The 18,847-nt window shown below is 38.0% G+C and overlaps 1 protein-coding gene and 1 pseudogene across 3 annotated transcripts; both read right to left on the bottom strand.

The window, feature by feature from the left end:
• Positions 1–29: 29 nt before the first annotated feature.
• Positions 30–18,621, bottom strand: VNN1 (vanin 1). 3 transcript variants are annotated; one of them, NM_001024556.2, is made up of 8 exons: positions 18,389–18,621; positions 17,000–17,130; positions 10,359–10,551; positions 9,095–9,386; positions 8,316–8,677; positions 3,254–3,424; positions 1,906–2,040; positions 30–200 (listed from the first exon to the last, which is right to left on the bottom strand). In NM_001024556.2, exons 1-8 carry the CDS (start codon positions 18,599–18,601, stop codon positions 165–167), a joined length of 1,533 nt encoding a protein of 510 aa, NP_001019727.2. In that variant the 5' UTR covers positions 18,602–18,621; the 3' UTR covers positions 30–164. The 3 variants fall into 3 exon arrangements, with proteins under 3 accessions (NP_001019727.2, XP_010806882.1, XP_024852432.1); XM_010808580.4 differs by having other exon boundaries at positions 49–229; XM_024996664.2 differs by lacking the exon at positions 30–200 and having other exon boundaries at positions 843–2,040.
• LOC112448198 (uncharacterized) lies at positions 11,304–11,401 on the bottom strand (annotated as a pseudogene).
• Positions 18,622–18,847: the final 226 nt, after the last annotated feature.

Consider the following 18,847-nt stretch of genomic DNA (forward strand, 5'->3'; position numbering starts at 1 on the left):
GGAATGAACACGCGTCTTTTGCATTATCATCCATTATAAGAGGCTTCATTTTTAGTTTTTAAGGAAAGTGCCATATTTTTATTAAATTATGAAGAATCCTCATGGTTTTCCTCTGCTGCTTTTTTCTTTCTGCCTTCCCATTCAGCACTGTTTCACGTTAGACCTTATTTACTTTTCCATGCATCTGTCTTTGGATTGAGCTGTTGGTATCAAGTGAGCATCACAAATACTTTCAGCAGAAGAAATAAAAATTACAGTTAAAAAGCACATCAAAACTATCATTAAAAAATCTATATTCATTAAAGAAATCCAGAGTGAAAATAACCAGAGCTGGGTATGAATGTAGTAAATGGCATTTTTTTAGAGTAAATTCACTGCTGCAATGTTTAACTAAAAAAAAAAATCATTTAAAGACAATGTAGCAAATTTGTCACAGGAAAAAATATCAGACAGTATATTAATATGAGCAATTCTTAAATGATCTCCAGGAAAATTTAATAACTAGGAACTAAAAACTAACGCAACATTGTAAAGGAATTATACTTTCATTAAAATTGTTTAATTAAAAAATAAAATAAAAAATGTTATTTCTTTCAGAAATGTCAGTAAATACCAAATGCAACAAAAGACTATGATGTGGTATCTTAGAATGATTGAATATTAATCATGTTTATAAAATTATATTCACTTGTTTGGGATATTAGCCTATTAAACATATTTGGTCATAAGTTAATCAAGGTAATCTTTTTGTGATGTTAATATAACAGAAAGCAAATGAAAATATTTTGTTTCTCTTTGGGTGGAAGAATAAGAAAGACTCAAGGATAATTTGCCCTTATTGGTTTTCAATACTAAGATACATTGTTCTTTAATACTTTAGAGCAGGAGATGGCAATGTTTCTCTGTAAAGGTAGTAAATATTTTCAGCTTCTTTGGCCGTGTAGTCTATACAGTCTCCATCACAAATACTCAGTTCCACACTGCATCATGAAAAACACCATCAACAGTACTGAACTAATGAACATGGCTTTCTTCAATAACACTTTAGGTATGGAGACAGAAATTTGAATTTCAAATGATTTTCATGTGTCACAAAATATTAGTCTTCTTTTAATTTTCTTTTTCAAATCTTCATAAACCTGAAAACCTTTCTTAGCTCACAGGCCATTATGAAGCCAGATTTGATAAACATCTACTTTATAGTCACCCTATTAATTTGCTTACAGGTTGACAAGACAGGCAAAGCTCTAAATAGGCAGTCAATCACCACTGAAAAGCATATAAAAAATCTTCAGGCTCTCGAGTAGGTTTCTAGATGTAAGCTCGGCTGCTCTCTGGGATACATTAGTGCTAGCTATTCAAGCCACACCCAATTGGCTTTTGAGTTTCTTGACTTTCTAATCAAAATATACAGAGTGGCTGAACTATTAGAAAACATATGCACTTGAACCAATCAGGGATGATAGGAGTTTAGCAATAAATACATCACAATTGGTTTTCCTGTGACAGTCCCATAACATTGTAAAAGTGAACATATATACAATACTTACCATGAGCTGGGAAGTTGTCTAAGCACTTTAACTGTAGTAACTTATTTAATACTCACTAAAAAAAAAAAAAAAACCTAACAGATGGGTATAACTGTTGTTCTTTTTCAAAATTTTATCACTTTATCTACTTTATATTGGCTGGTGTGTGTGTGTGTGTGTGTGTGTTTCTAAACAAGAGAAAAAAATGTATTAGCAATTCATTGATATGAATGATCATGAGCACTATTAGCAAAATCCCAGACACATTCTTCTTTTCATTTTTGTTATTTTTAAAATTATCCAAAATAAAAATAGAAAGTTAAATATTCTACCAATATAATGAGTACACAATAAGTATTATAACTATGAACATTACCCTTAGCGCTTGTGTCGTGAGGTCTGATAAAGTATTTGGTGCACTATCCTTCTCATATAACCTTCCGAAGAGAGTCACTGTCAAAACAGGTCCAGATGTTGGCTTCAGGCTGAACAAGCGTCCATCATTCGATACCTAATTAAAACACAGGGAAGCTGACTGAGAATAACTTTCAGTTGTACAACCTCACAACACACTCTTAAAATTCAGTACAACTGGATGAAGAAACAATGAAAATAATGGCCATATTCTACTGCATCTGAAATACTTGAAAAGGTACAGAGAAAAATTGGAGCTATAGAATTGGTACTTACTGAAATGTCTGTATTCTACATCTTACAATTTACTCATCTGAGAAGGCATCCCATGAGTTAATAAACACAAAACAATGGATTTGAGAATGTATGAGAGAACTCTTGTTCGCTCAAGCAAGAAAGACTCCTCCAAAGGCTCAGGAGAGCTTGACTAAGGGGCGTTGAGCTGAGCTTCTGTCATCCCTCATACTCATCACAGCCTCCCTATCTGCCCACTGTCCTCAACTCCCCACAGTAACTGTTTGGACCAAGAAAGGGGAGGAAGAGTGGCACCTGCAGGTACAGTCAGTGGGAGAATGTGGCTGAACAGAACACTTGTGCAAGAAGAAATTACTTCTGGCGTATTCTTTTTAAAAGGGTTGCTTCTTGCCAGTTCAGCCACTATCCAATTCTTCAGCTTTTCTTTCTTTCCTTTTCTGGATGGTCACCCAGGGCCTTCGAACACACCATGAAAAGAATTCTTTTCAACTGTTCTAGGCCATCCCTCCCCTAAACAAGGAGGCTTCCTCTGGTAGGACTGGTCATGCAACTCTTCTCTAGTCTTCTTTCTACTTGATAGACCTTAAACAGTCCAGCCCACTCCCTGAAGTCCCCACAGTAAAATATATTTCTTTACACTGGTTAGTCTCTAAAATAGGGGTCCCCAACCTCCAGGATCTAATGGCTGATGATCTGAGGTGGAAATGATGTAATAATAATAGAAATAAAGTGCACAGTGTCATGTGCTTTTTTGTTGTTGTTCAGTAGCATCCCAAAACCATCCCCCCTACTACCCCAATGGTCCATGGAGAAGTTGCCTTCCATGAAACCAGTCCCTGGTACCAAAAAGTTTGGGGATTGCTGCTCTAAAGGACTTTTAGACAAGAGATTCCACGTGCTCCATGTCCTTGATGAGCCCTAAGTCCAATTTTACTCTCTCCAAATGAAGATTTTCATGATATTTGCAAGCACTTGGACAGGTTTTCTATTCAAAAGATGCTTCTTCTTACATTAAATCATTAAATGATTTGTCAATATTAAGCAAAGGTTTGTACCTGAAATTCTCCAGGTGCAAGCTGAATTTCACTCAGCAACACCTCAGGGAAGACATACTGGGTTCCAAACGTGCCACTGAGGGAGAACATTTCAAACCTGGTGGAAGCAGTCTCAACTGAGTCACCACAAGTGTGTAAGTCTGTTGTTTTACACTTCAGCAGAGTACAAATCTAGGAACAGAATAAGAGAACAGTAAGTTTAAAAACAGTTAAGTCTTAGGAAAGCCAATTGAAACACTCTCTTGATCTAGAAAAAAAAGTCTATGTCCTTTTGTTATATTGCTTCCTCATTAGACTAATCTGCTTCGTTGCTGACTATTACTGCAATTAGCAAAAAAGAAAAAAGGACTTCGAGCCCTAATGCTTTCTGTGTACATGGCAAGTCACTTCAGTTGTGTCTGACTCTTTGTGACCCTGTGGACCATAAGCCCACCAGGGTCCTCTGTCCATGGGATTTTCCAGGCAAGAATACTGGAGTGGATTGCTGTGCCCTCCTCTAGAGGATCTTCCTAACCCAGGGATCAAACCTTCATCTCTTACATCTATTTCTGCAATTCACTGTAAAAAGATTAAACCACATAAAGAAATCATAGGTCCTTGGTCTATAGCCATGAACAATTATACCTTACTGTTTTCAAGTTAGCCATGCTTTTAGAAATCAAGAGTGTTCAATTATTTTTAACAAGTTTAAACACTAGTTTAATTTCTATCTTATCACCTATTTCTAACAAAGAAGGAACTTTAAAGTTGTAGAGAACCCTAGAGTTGATCTAGAGACAATTCATGAACTGGCAGAGTCACATACCCTACACCTGAGCAAGGGCTGAAAGCGCTTTCGTTATCTGACTTAGTTACACTATACTACACTATATTACAAAGCTATCTGCGTGTAAATCTAAGTGTATGAATCATCTCACCATGTGGATGCAAAACCCCCAAAAGGAAGAACCTTCTTCACTTATCTCCATCTATACTGCATCTTCAAAATTTTACTCCAAGCTACCTTCATTTATGGCCTGACTAAAGCAATGTCCCTTAACTGGTCTTCCTCCTTCCATATTTGAAGTTGGAGAGCAAGTGTTTTCTAGCAAGTGTGTCAAGATGAGATACAAATAACTTTCACGTAAAGGTACATGAATACATGCTTCTATTTTTTTCCCTTGCAATCCTACTAAAACAAACATTATTATTATTGTGGAAGATCTGGACCCACAAGATTAGGAGAACAGGAGGAAGACAGACTGTAGCAAAAGTTTAGAAGTTTGGGTGTTGACACAAAAATGGTAACTGAGGAAGCAACTCACATACCTATAAATAGACTATTGGATAAAAATATGTGGTACATATATACAAAGGAATATTTGGAAGGTTTGTTGCTAAGTTGTGTCCAGCTCTTCTGCAACCCCATGGACTGTAGCCTGCCAGTCTCTTCTGTGAATGGGATTTCCCAGGCAAGAATACTGGAGTGGGTTGCCATACCCTTCTCCAGGGGATCTTCCCAATCCAGGTATCGAAATGGAGACTCCTGAATTAGCATGGGGAAAGCCTAGAATCAACCTGTCTACACTGCAGAATAGGCTTCCTCGTGGCTCAGATGGTAAAGAGTCTGCCTGCGGTGCAGTTGGATCCCTGGGTCAGGAAGATGTCTTGGAGAAGGGAATAGTTACCCACTCCAGTATTCTTGCCTGGATAATTCCATGGAGCCTGGTGGTACAACCTATGAGGTTACAAAGAGCTGGACATGACTGAGTGACTTTCATTTTTGCTTTCACACTGCAGAATACTCAAAAGATTCCATCCCCGGGAGTACTAGGTATCTCAGTAACTGAGAGTATGTTGGGGTGTTTAATGAAAGGAAAACTGGTAGGAAGTTGTTAAGGGTGCCTCAATGCTGAGTCTCCAGACATGGATGAGCAACGACCCTTCCCCAGTTCCATAAAAGATGGAACCTTTATTACCAGAGAGGGTAAAGCAGACAATGTTTAGATGGAGACTCTGAAAGACTTAGTAAGAGGATTTTTTGAATGAGTCATGCTGAATAGTGATACCATGCCCTTCTACCCTGCATTTCCCCAACTTGATTCTCTTGTTGTTCAGTCACCCAGTCATTTCCAACTCTTTGTGACCCCATGGGCTACAGCATGCCAGATCTCTCTGTCCCTCCCCATCTTCTGAAGTTTGCCCAAGTTCAGGTCCATTGCACTGATGATGCCATCTAGCCATCTCATCCTCTGACACCTTCTTCTCCTTTTGCCCTCAATCTTTCCCAGCTTCAGGGACTTTTACAATGAGTCAGCTGCTGACTCTCTACATTCTGTTAAAAAGGCATTTTTTCCTTCAGGAATAGGGTTTCCTAATAAATTACAGGACAGGAGTCCCAGTTAAATCTGAAGTTTAGGTAAACTAAAAATACCAAAACCAGTTTTTAGTATAAATATGTCCCAACTATTACCTGGGCATTTTTTTTTAATCTGTGTTTATCTGAATTTTGAATTTACTGGGGCACCCTGTATTTTTATTTGCTAAATTAAGCAAACTTATTCAGTAAAGGAATTAGAAGAATTTTGAAATATGGGAAACTGAATCATCCCCAAAGGAAGTCTCTAAAGACATTTGCTTCAGGGATTCTTCTAGTAAAAAGCCCAGCTAGACTGTCCCCCCATGAAGCTTAAAGTTGGCAAGTATCAACCACATGCTCAGAGTTTTCAAACAGTTTCAGTTAAAAAGAAAGAAAAAAAAAAAGGTCATCATACACGTGAAGAAATTTTCTAAATTTAGAATTTTAAATTTAAAAGCCTGTCTGACACCAGTGGTTTAGCTGAAGGATCACTGTTCAGCAATAATAACAGAGAGCTTCTTGGTTTTACTTGGAGCACTAAGCAACCTCCCAACACTAAGAAGAGACCTATGGCTGATCTCCTCAAGTGGAGTCAAGACTCTGGGGCAGGCAGAGAGGCAGATAAGACTGAGAGGGAAGGAGGGAAAAGAAAGGAAGAGTCGAAAGAATGCTGTCTTGTTTTATAATCATTTCTTTAAACCTAAAATAGATCATAAATAATAAAAAATAATATATCCCAATTTTTTTATTTTAAAAAGCAGTATGGCAATAAAATACCACACATATGTACCACAAATATAATGCAATATATGTCAATATGCCATGTAATATATAATATTCATGTGGCAATAGATGCTTTTCTACAACATAATTTTTTAAACTAGTTTCCAATCATTGGACTTTTTCTACCTGTGTTCTTGATAGCATTTTTTCCCCCTTTCTTCTAGCACCTCAGAGCTCTGAGAAGGAATATTGATTCCTCCCACATTTTCATCCTTTCCTTTTTTGTTGCTCTTTCTCTTAGGCCTATAAAGATAATCAAGTTTCTTTCATCTATTGGAAAAACAGAAACAGCATTATCACGAGTTCTCTGGCTAGCTCCTATCTTGTTTCCTTTCTTCCTGAATCAGATACACTTTTTGAAGTGCATTGATTGATTCACTCATCCTTTCAATATCCTCACTTACTTCTCACTTTTCAACCCACTGTAATCTGTCTTTCACTCTATCATTCTGAGCCCAGGAGATTCCAACAAAATTATGTATTATTCATGCAATAATGGTAAACCTATTGCACAAATACACTTCAGTTTCCTCCTTCTGAGAGTCTCTACTTACCTTACCTTTGATAAGAGTTCTCTTTAAATGTTCCTTTATTTCTCAGTCATAATTGCAGGTTCCTATTCTTCTGTTTATTTCCTGCCCAAACACAGGAGCTTCAAAAGATTTCACCTTTAGCTCACTATTCTTTACCATTAGTCGATTTTTGCAATTCACTCTTTCTTGTGGGTTTATTACAACTTTTTTCCTGCTGATTCTCAAAACTGTATTTCTAAATCTAATATCTCCCTTAAGTGTCATATTACATTCAATAGCCTATTGGATACAACTGAATGTCCCCAAAGTAATGAAAAGCCCACACATCCAAAGCTGAATTTACCATCTCTCCCACTACTATCCAATCTGCTCCTCCTCTCGAATCCTGATCCGTCAAAGCATCCCATTTATCCATCTTGCCAAAAAGCTGGTACATTCTAGACCCTTCATTCTGTTTTCCTGTTCCATCTCAAATCAGCTACTAAGATTGGTTTTCTAAATATTTCTTGACTCCGTATCCTGATTTTATTCATATGAACATAATCTTGGTTGAAGCCCTAGTAGGACTATTTTAATAATACCACTAGTCATTTTGCCCTACGTTTCATGATCCACGGTGCAACCAAAACGATGTACTCATAAACAGTTGTGACAGCATCATTCCCTTGCTGAACACCTTCTGGCAGAAACCATCACTGATAGAACAAAGTCCACATCTTAGGAATGACAGGTAAGGTCCTGCAGGGTGTGATCCTGGCTCTATGCTCATCTTCCATCCATCCTTGCTTCTTATGCTAACACTTTAGTGACTCAACTGCTTGCTCATTTCTGTACACCCTGCTCTTTGACACATCCACCCCCTTGCTCAGGCTCTTCACCTTATCTTGAATTCCCTCCCACTTTTTTTCACCTGGATAAAATAGCACAAACTCAAGCATCATGTCTTCAGAAACTTTCCTGGATCTCCAAATTAGACTAAATGTAGCTCTTTAGTATTATTACAGCAAAATGTGACTTCTTTGTTCAATCACATGCCAACCTATACTGAAACTATGGTCATCTGTCTTTCTCGGCTACTAAATTCCTCAAGAGGAGGGTCCATACTTACTCATCTTCATCTCATTAGTGCTGAATATATATCTGGTATGTGTTTGGCATTCAAGAAATGTCTGCCAAAATGAGCAAGCATTGGACTGACATTTAAGATCAAAAGTTTTAGCAAATAAAAATCTAGGATACCCAACTAAAAGGAAATTTCAAGTAAATAGCCATTTTTTTTTAGTATACACATAAATACCAAAGCAGGACATACTCATAATAAAAGTAATCCATTGTTTTTGAAATTCACATTTAACTGGGTGTCCTGTGTTTTATCCAGTAATTCCTCTGCCACCAAAGCAATCATTACCTGTAAATAATAGCTCCCTTCAACAGTATGTAGTCCATCAAATGCCCCCAGGGCATAAACTTCATCTGATCTTTTCTCAGACATCTTGTAACTTAGATGACAGCAGAGATCTCTCTGACAAACTGTGTAATTTCCTCCAATTTCTTTGAGCTCCAAGAAGGTGAATTCATCAAAAAAGATGATGCCTGTAAATTCCTGGTTTCCCACTGAGTGGGCTTCTACACCACTGGCATAGGAAGTCCAGTTCACCACCGGTGTGGGGTGTGGGTGGGAGTCCAGTTGTGCAAGGAGGAGTTTTCCTTCCTCTGTCTTCATATCATAATGAAATGCTCGTGGAGAATCAGGTGCATAGATTCCACTCCCTGGAAATGACATTTAAAACAGTAAAACAAAAAGGAGTTGCATGGGTGTTATATTCTAAACTCATATGAACATTTTACTTCTTCTAAGCTGTATCTTTCATTAATTTCAGTAAAATATACTGATAAAGTCAGACAGATGAGGTGAAATCCAGTAAAGTATGACACAAAGAATCCAAGAAGAAAATTTCATGTAAGAAGTGGTGAATTTTGAAAAAAAGAAAAAGAGTGTATATTCAAGTTAAATAAAACTAAACCAGTTTATGAAACAATTTGGGTTGAGATTGATTGTACAGCATGTCACCAGCTATATATGCAAACATTAACAGTTGGAGGAATTTTGGTAAGGAGTACGTGTTAGCTAGAAAACATATTTTTTTCCTTTTTGATTACATCAAAATCTTAAAGACTACACATTACCTGTCATTTTCTTCAAGGGGTAATGTAGATTGGATGCTAGGAAGTTGACTCTCATGCCCATAGCCCAAGCTGAGTGGAATTCAATAGCTGACAAATGTGGCAAAACATTCATCCAAGCTGTTGGGAAGAGTATGGTGTCCACACGGGAATCTCTCACCAGAGTCACAGCAGGATCGTGGAAGAGAATATCAAAGCATGTGAAAATGCCAAACTTTCCAAAGGTGGTGTTGAAAGTCACGACCTCGGGTTCCTTGGGTGCATTGAATTGATCTTCATTCAAGAAAAGATTTTGCTGCGATAAACAGAAGACGATGGGGGGAAATCTCTTTAAAGAAGTTGGCCCAGATGTCATGGCATCTAAAAAAGTTCAAGCTCACATTTATTAAACTGTGCCAACCTCATCTATGACCACTGTCTCCACAGGGAAAGAACGTTAGAGAATTAGAGATGACTATGCTGATAGGAAACTTTGGCTCAGGTTCCACATTTGATAGATATGTATAAGGAAATCCTTATCTATTAACACCTTCTTGAATATTATTATATAAGACATAAAAGAGAAATGATAGATAGCTTCTATTTGCCAAGTGCACTTAACAATTTTCTGCAGACAAAGAACTTTGCTCCTTTTCTCTTTGAAAACAAGACTGGTAAGTTTTTCATTCTAGCTTTACCCTTTGCCAGGTCATGTCATGAAAAGTACAAAATGTAGGGCTTCTCTGTTTGTTCAGTCCCTGGTCCAGGAAGATTCCACATGCCACAGGGCAATCAAGTCCATGCACTACAGCCACGGAGCCAGTGCTCTAAAGCCCGTGCTCTGCAACAGAAGCCACTGCAGTGAGAAGCCTGCACACTGCAACAAGGAGTAACCTCCACTCACCATAACTAGAAAAAAACCCACATGCAGCAACAAAGACCCAGTGCAGTCAAAAATGAATGAATAAATGTTTTTTTTTTTAAAGGAAAATGACCATCCATCATTAAAAAAAAAAAAAAAAAAGACAAGTCCAAAAGGCAACATTTTATTTCAAGTCAGGTCACTCCTATTGACTCCCACACACTTCTAATGACACACTCCTGTGTTCCTAAATGTACAGGAAATATCCTTTTTCTAGGACCTTATCACAAATAATCATTACTTTCTGTGCTTTGTTTATACTGTTTTTAAAATGAGCTTATTATCAGCAATAATGATTGTTTCCCTTCTTGTTCACTTTATTTTGTTAAGCATTCAGTAATTGAATTATTTGCAAATAAATTCTACCTTATGGTAGCGTGCCACCAGTTTTCCCTTAGTATCAAACACCACATCAGTATTGTATTGGTAACGACCGTCAGGGGGACACTGAGGGTCGCTGGCGTTGCATGACTTCTTGTCCCCGATATTTGCCACAATGTAGATGGAGTTATCCTTGGCCAGACAGCTGAGTCTTTGTTGCACTGGGGTGTGACCAAATCTGTTATATATTCATTGGAAGAGGAAAAAAAACATAAAGCTTAGCTTTTAATAAAATTCAGAATGATAGTTTCTTAAATATATATGTAAACACAAAAATAAATTCTAAATAACATAGATAGAAGGGAAAGATTAACACAGAAACTTCAGAGGAAGTACATGTTTGTGGCAATTTGGTTGTAGAAAACTATTCTATGATGAGACTCTGGGCTATGCATTTTTTTCATAGCATTTATCATATCTGTAATTAATATATTTATGTATATGCTCATCTTAGGCTTCCCTGGTCACACAGCTGGTAAAGAATGCACCTGCAATGCAGGGGAGCTGGGTTGGGAAGATCCCCTGAAGAAGTGAATGGCTACCCACTCCAGTGTTCTTGCCAGGAGAATTCAATGGACAGAGAAGCCTGTCAGACTACAGTCCATAGTGCCGCAGAGTCGGACACAACTGAATGACTTTCACTTCATAATGTATATCACATCTTATAGATATTCTGGGACAAAGACCCATATCTCCTGTTTGCTGAACCCATGCCTGAAAGAAAAATGGCATTAAAAAGTATTCTGAATGATAGAACAATGTCTTGGAAGTAAGATGATTATAGGAAGAAGGCACCGAGAATCCTATCTTTCTACCTAATTCTAGGACTTCATCCGTTTCTTCCAAGTTGTACAATTTGTTGCATATAATTGTTCTTATGATCCCTTGTATTTCTGTGGTATTGGTTATAAAGTCCCCCCTTTCATTTCCAAAAATATGGAATGCTTCAGGGATTTTCATGCCATCCATGGACAGGGGGCAATGCTAATCTTCTCTGTCTTGTTCCAGTTTTAGCGTATGTGCTGCACAAGAGGTGTGCCTGTTTAATGGGTATAGAGTTTGAGTTTTGCTTGATGAAAAGAGTTCTGGAGAAAGAGGACGTGATGGCTGCACAACAACGTGTTTGTACTTAATACCACTGACTACATTTAAGGATGGCTAAGATGGTAAATTTTATGTAATGTGTATTTTACCTCACTTTTTTTAAGTGGAGGAAAAAAAGCCTTGGCAGTAGAAAAGGGAAATCTTGTTCAGGAAACTTGTTCAAGATGCAATAGCATCTTCAGGGGAAAAAAGGGGAATTTTAGAGATGCATTTTGGGTCATAGGAGAAGAGCTCTGCATAAGAGGTTAAGAAATCTTTTCCAAATGTTTTGAGAACAGAAGTCAAATGATATGAATTTTCTTCAAGATTAATAGGGCATCAGAACATAGAATGTACTAGAATATCAGAGTATAAATGTGGGGAATCACTAGGAAGCTGTTATCATAGTTCAGTTTAGAAGCAATAAGGGTTGGACTAGAGCAGTAACAGCCTCTATGGAAAAACAGAAATACTGAAATATTTGTTAATGCTTGATTTCTTTATTCCTTATCATGTTACCAGTAGTTGTCCCAGTAAAGCAATTAAAACACAATTTTGAACAGTAAGACCTCAGAATATATAACATATAGCCATATTTACTCCTTATTGGCATTAACACTAAAATAATAAATGGCTAATAGAAGGTACTAAAGAATATGTGACAAAGCTGTGATAACTGTTGGAAGAATGAAAATTTGGTGCCATCTGCTGGCAATATAATCAAAACCGTAGCAATGACCCACAAAACATATCCTTGAAAAAACCAACAAGGATAGAAAACATCTTTTAAAAATTATTATTTTAATGCATCTATATAAAATGACCATTTAATAATATTTACCTTCACTTGCTTAAATTAATATCTGAAATGCACAGATATAAATATGAGACATTAAACCATTTGAAACATATTTATCTCAAATCTTTTCAAATACTCTAAGTGGTAGAATAGGCACATGAAATAGAAGCCTACTGTTCTGGATTTATAAAACAGCTGTGATTGCATATTTTCCTCTTGTCTATATTAATTTTGAAAGGGTAGCATATATTCTAATCTATTTCCATCTAAACTAATTGTTCAGACTCTTTGTTATGCCCAGAAAGGCTCCAAAATTCTTTGTTAGATCACAAGTTTTGATTTGGAGTTTAAAAATGCATTTTGCTTATGTTAGTCTGAATCTGCTTCTCACTTAATCCATAATATTTTCCAAGCCCTTTATATACACATTTGAATGTAGAGTTCCAAAGAATAGCAAGGAGAGATAAGAAAGCCTTCCTCAGCGATCAGTGCTAAGAAATAGAGGAAAACAACAGAATGGGAAAGACTAGAGATCTCTTCAAGAAAATTAGAGATACCAAGGGAACATTTCATGCGAAGATGGGCTAAATAAAGGACAGAAATAGTAGGGACCTAACAGAAGCAGAAGATATTAAGAAGAGGTCGCAGGAATGCACAGAAGAACTGTACAAAAAAGATCTTCATGATCCAGACAATGACGATGGTGTGATCACTCACCTAGAGCCAGACATCCTGGAATATGAAGTCAAGTGGGCCTTAGAAAGCATCACTATGAACAAAGCTAGTGGAGGTGATGGAATTCCAGTGGAGCTATTTCAAATCCTGAAAGATGATGCTGTGAAAGTGCTGCACTCAATATGCCAGCATATTTGGAAAACTCAGCAGTGGCCACAGGACTGGAAAAGGTCAGTTTTCATTCCAATCCCAAAGAAAGGCAATGCCAAAGAATGCTCAAACTACCACACAATTGCACTCATCTCACACGCTAGTAAAGTAATGCTCAAAATTCTCCAAGCCAGGCTTCAGCAATGCATGAACCGTGAACTTCCAGATGTTCAAGCTGGTTTTAGAAAAGGCAGAGGAACCAGAGATCAAATTGCCAATATCCACTGGATCATGGAAAAAGCAAGAGAGTTCCAGAAAAACATCTATTTCTGCTTTATTGACTATGCCAAAGCCTTTGACTTTGTGGATCACAACAAACTGTGGAAAATTCTGCAAGAGATGGGAATACCAGACCACCTGACCTGCCTCTTGAGAAACCTATATACAGGTCAGGAAGCAACAGTTAGAACTAGACATGGAACAACAGACTGGTTCCAAATAGGAAAAGAAGTACGTCAAGGCTGTATCTTGTCACCCTGCTTATTTAACTTCTATGAAGGGGTACATCATGAGAAACGCTGGGATAGAGGAAGCACAAGCTGGAATCAAGATTGCCGGGAGAAATATCAATCACCTCAGATATGCAGATGACACCACCCTTATGGCATAAAGTGCCTCTTGATGAAAGTGAAAGAGGAGAGTGAAAAAGCTGGCTTAAAGCTCAACTTTCAGAAATTTAACATCATAGCATCTGGTCCCATCACTTCATGGCAAATAGATGGGGAAACAGTGGAAACAGTGGCTGACTTTATTTTTCTGGGCTCCAAAATCACTGCATATGGTGATTGCAGCCATGAAATTAAAAGACACTTACTCCTTTGAAGGAAAGTTATGACGAACCTAGATGGCATATTAAAAAGCATAGACATTACTTTGTCAACAAAGGTCCATCTAGTTAAGGCTATGGTTTTTCCAGTGGTCACATATGAATGTGAGAGTTGGACTATAAAGAAAGCTGAGCACCGAAGAATTGATGCTTTTGAACTGTGGTGATGGAGAAGACTCTTGCGAGTCCCTTGGACTACAAGGAGGTCCAACCAGTCCATCCTAAAGGAGATCAGTCCTGGGTGTTCATTGGAAGGACTGATGTTGAAGCTGCAACTCCAATACTTTGGCCACCTGATGAGAAGATCTGACTGATTTGAAAAGACCCTGATGCTGGGAAAGATTGAGGGGAGGAGGAAAAGGGGACGACAGAGTGCGAGATGGTTGGATGGCATCACTGACTCAATGGACATGGGTTTGGGTGGACTCTGAGCATTGGTGATGGACAGGGAGGCCTGGCGTGCTGCGGTTCATGGAATCACAAAGAGTTGGATACGACTGAGTGACTGAACTGAATCGAATAAATGCAGAGCTCTGTCTTCGGTCTACTGGGAACAGAAAAGGTATTTTCTTTTCTGTTTAAAAGGTATTTAAAAGGTATTTAAAGTGTATTTCCTAAGACAAAGCATTCAATCTGAAAATATAATAAAAACTGTCAGTTATGGAAGACAACTTTTACTAACTTTTAAAAAGTGCACATGAAATATTCAGCAAATATTTGTTGGGTCCTACAACTACACAAAGGCTTCCCTGGTGGCTTAGTGCCAAAGATTCTGCCTGCAGTGTGGGAGCCGGAGAAGACATGGGTTTGATCCCTGGGTTGGGAAGATCCCCTGGAGGAGGGCATGGTAACCCACTCCAGTATTCTTGCCTGGAGAACCTCAAGGACAGAGGAGTTGGCAGACTATAGTCCATAGGGTCGCACAGAGCTGAACACGACTGAAGTGACTTAAGATGCACGCAGAGGCATGCACCACTACAGGGAACACCATGCTAGATATGTGGGCGTCTGGGGAAGAGACATTCTATGCAGAGCTGTCCACGCACAGGGTGGGAGATACAGGGTAAAGCAGGGCTGGTGCCCTTCAAAACCCTCTTCAAACTTCTACCATCTTCATCCAAACAGCAGCATTTCTTTGCCTAGCTTACCTTCATAGCTTTTAAATTATCTCCTGCATTTTTACTGATCTTTCTGAAGGCTTGTCTCCACGAGGACACAGGAATGATCCTTATAAAACTGAAGTCAGAGCATGTCACTTCTCTGCTCAAAACTCACCAATGGCTACTTTCTCACCTAAGTACCAAGGTCATTAGCATGGCCCATGAACCCTTATACTATCAGGGCCCTCCAATCTGTCTGCCTTTCTGCCTCCATCTCCTACTTTTCTCCTACTTCTTCACATCATTTCAACCACACTAACTTTGTTGCTGTTTCTAATATGCTAGATATGCACTCTGACCATGGAACCTTGGTATTTAGAATTCCCTTGGCCTGGAAGGTTCTTTTCTCAGAAACCCATATGATTTCCTCCCTCACTTCCTTTAAGTTTTGCTTAGATACCACCAAGAAGCCCTCTGGTGACATAAAAATTTAAACCTCATTCTTTCCACCATATTCATCTTTCCCGTTTTATTTTTTCCTATAATATTTATTTCTACCCCATATTGTAGATAGGTTGACAAGTGATAGATAATTAAACAAATATCTTTTTTTTATTTCAATTGGCTGTTTCCACACTTGAATATAAGCTCCAAAGGACAAAGATTTTTAATTCTTTTTGTTCACTCCACTGTCCAGAACTGTGCTTGGACATAATAGGTATTCAAAAACTGTGTTAAATAAAAGCAAGAACAGAGATGTCATTGGTTGATGGGAAAAAAGAAAGACTACCAAACTTCTTGAAATGGAACAAATGCAACATCCTGGTGGGAATTCTCAGAAGGCCCTAGGAAATTTGGTTCTAGGGAAAAGTCATTCAGAAAGAAAGAAAGGCAATTCCTAATGGAAGTGAGAACAGAAGGCTTGTCATTTAGAACTGAACCTTGAGCATGGGACATGGTTAAATAAGAAATAATTATGATGCGATGCAATGCAATTAAAATAGTTTGTTAATATTAAGGTAAATAATATTGAACTTTGTCAAAAATCAAGGTGTCCCTATATGCAGACATAGTTGTTAGTTTGTGTGGTTTTGAGAGCTTTTCCAAAAAAGGAATTCCTACAATTTTAGCAATAGTGCATTTGGAAATGTGAGTCAACTGACATGATTCTCTTAAATGTATAGTTCATATGTTTTCCTTTATATTATAAGTAATAGCGTACTTTTATCAGACTTCATATTTCTTATTCTAGATTTGATTTAAACCACTTATATGGGACTTCCCTGGTGGTCCAGTGGTTAAGACTCCAGGTTCCCAATGCAAGGGGCCCAGGTTCAATCCCTGGTTAGGGAACTTGATCCTGCATGTAGCAACTAAGCTCCAGAACAGCCATATAAATTTAAAAAATAAAATAACCACCGACACAATTCTGCTCTATCCACCTCCTAGGTCCTCATCTTAAGCTTTAAGAATTTCATATACATTCATGTTATCCAACTATCTTATTGATGAGAAAGGGAAAATTTTAATATTAAGCTGACATGTGACTCTGTTTCACTATTTTCTCACACTGTTTTAAAAGTACAGACCTACACAGGAAAGCAATTTTCTGCTCACTGGTAAGGAGTCAGAAGAGTAGAGTTTGGATATGGTTCTTCCTCTAGCCAAACACCCTGTGACCTTAAGTAGGTTATACTATCATCTCTCCAGATTCATTCCCTCAGTGGAAATTCACATTGGAATTAGATTCTGATGTCATCTTATAGCACTAACTTCATATTCACTTTCTTAATACACATATTTGTAGGAGATGAAAAATTATAAAACTATCCTGAAACTTACAGATGATAGTGAAGCTTATACAATGATCTACAAAGTTTTCTCAGATTAAGTTCATGTTCATGGTTAAATTCTCCATAATACATTTCCTTACCTGTCAGGATTATTACAAGGGATCCAGTTCACTTGAGGGTCTGGGATATCCTCCAAGTATGGGTAGATAGATTCCCTGGTGAAGTTAAAACCATAAATGCCATCTTCTGGGGTCACAATGATATGTGCACCCTGTTACAAATGAAGCAGAATCAATATATTATTCAAATAAGCAAACAATAAAAGAGGAGGCCTGCAAGAGGACCTGAGTGGCTGAGAAAATTTGCTTTTTTTTTTTCATCTTATTCTTCTGTTTTTTAATATATTTATAATTTATTTTCTTTGCCCAACCACTTTCATTTCCTAATCCCACAGTTATCATTTCTATGTCACTTTTTCATCATTTCATAGCTGTTAATATTTTTCCAGGCTACTCACAGGCTTGCCACCTGCTGCAGTTGTTAACTATAAACCTATCTCTTCCCTGAATAAAGCCCCTGCCTGACCTTTGGCCAGTTATCTTGCCTGAGTATGTAAGGATACTGATCACTCACTCTTCTGCTCCAGCCTCCCCCACCTCATACCCTACAAATGCAATCCCCATTTCTCAGAAAGGAGCTCTGATATGGTTATCTGAATGGTTCCAGGCCTAGAGGTACAACCTGAGCTCACCTGGGCAACTCTGGTGGAAGAATCACCCTGGAAGCTGCTGTGTGTGTGACCTTTAAGGAAACAGTTGAACTAAAGGTGAAAAAAACCTCAGAATTCTTAATAACCTTTTAAATCTTTGTAGGTACAAGAATGTAGGTTGATAAATACATGTATATGTATACATTCATGACTCTCACCAGACTTTATATATCCCTTATCTTTACCTGCTCTATGCATAATTTATTTCAACCACATTCATTCAAGCCACACATGCAAACTTAACCCTTCATTCAATTCAAGAACTTACTAAGCACTAACATATGTACTTTTGTAATTAGTATGAAGTATATAATATACACTGGTAAGTAATTTGCAACTTAAGTTTGTTTTGGTGTTACAAACTAACCTACAAACTCTTAATAGCACAAAAGTATGCCAGTACTCTAAGAACAGCTATTGATTCCTGACCCATTTATCCTCCAACCCTCCACCTGTAACAGAACAGAGCAACAAAATCAACAAAATAGTTGAATTCATAGCAAGTTCCTCTAAGATTTGTTGTCACTTAATAATAACCAAGTTGTGTTTTCCAAATGTTGCTCTCACTGTTAGGGAAGTATGTAATAATGTCTTTGCCCTAAAAACTAGGAGCAGGGAGGACTTTGATTGCAAAACAAGGTCTTGACTACCCTGAGACATAGGTCATTCAAAGGTGTAATTGACCCTGACAGTGGTTCTTTCTACTAGGATGCCACCCTTTTTCTACATAGGAGCCAGAAGCACACTTGAGAAATGGTACCTGCTTCGATGCTGACGTCACTGCTCCCTCCAGAAGATCCAAATTCCGGTTCATTACTGCCAAGGCCTCTTCAGGAGACACTGGCACGAGGGTGGCATTAGGCAATATGACTGCATGCTCATAAACAGCTGCAATAAAGGTATCCAGGGAGCTGGCTCTGGAGACACAGAAAAACAAAACGGCCACATAGTTGAGCAACTGAGACATAATCATGCTGAAGTCCAGCAACTGCTGAAAAGCAGAGTAAGCGCTGTTATTTATAGAGAGAGAGAACACAGTGAATCACGTGGCTCCCAGAACTTAGTACTTTAAAAATATGTGACAAAAGCTAGCTTCAAGAAAGCCTTGTGATTTTTACACCGCCAGACAAAGATGTAAACAGATCTTACATAACAAGTGACCTTCTCTTCTTACAGGGCTCTGTGAGGATCAAATAAAAAAATGCATGTACTTTCCATC

Source organism: Bos taurus, chromosome 9, assembly GCF_002263795.3.
Source record: "Bos taurus isolate L1 Dominette 01449 registration number 42190680 breed Hereford chromosome 9, ARS-UCD2.0, whole genome shotgun sequence".
In the NCBI taxonomy this organism is placed as follows: Eukaryota; Metazoa; Chordata; class Mammalia; order Artiodactyla; family Bovidae; genus Bos; species Bos taurus.

Excerpts from the sequence above, each read along its gene's own strand:
- VNN1 (XM_024996664.2), bottom strand. The coding sequence starts at position 18,601 with ATGATTATGTCTCAGTTGCTCAACTATGTGGCCGTTTTGTTTTTCTGT. Across the intron at positions 10,552-16,999 it reads CCTTGTAATAATCCTGACAG|ATTTGGTCACACCCCAGTGC; the intron begins GTAAGGAAATGT and ends AATATATAACAG. Across the intron at positions 9,387-10,358 it reads TGGTGGCACGCTACCATAAG|CAAAATCTTTTCTTGAATGA; the intron begins GTAGAATTTATT and ends TGTTTATCGCAG.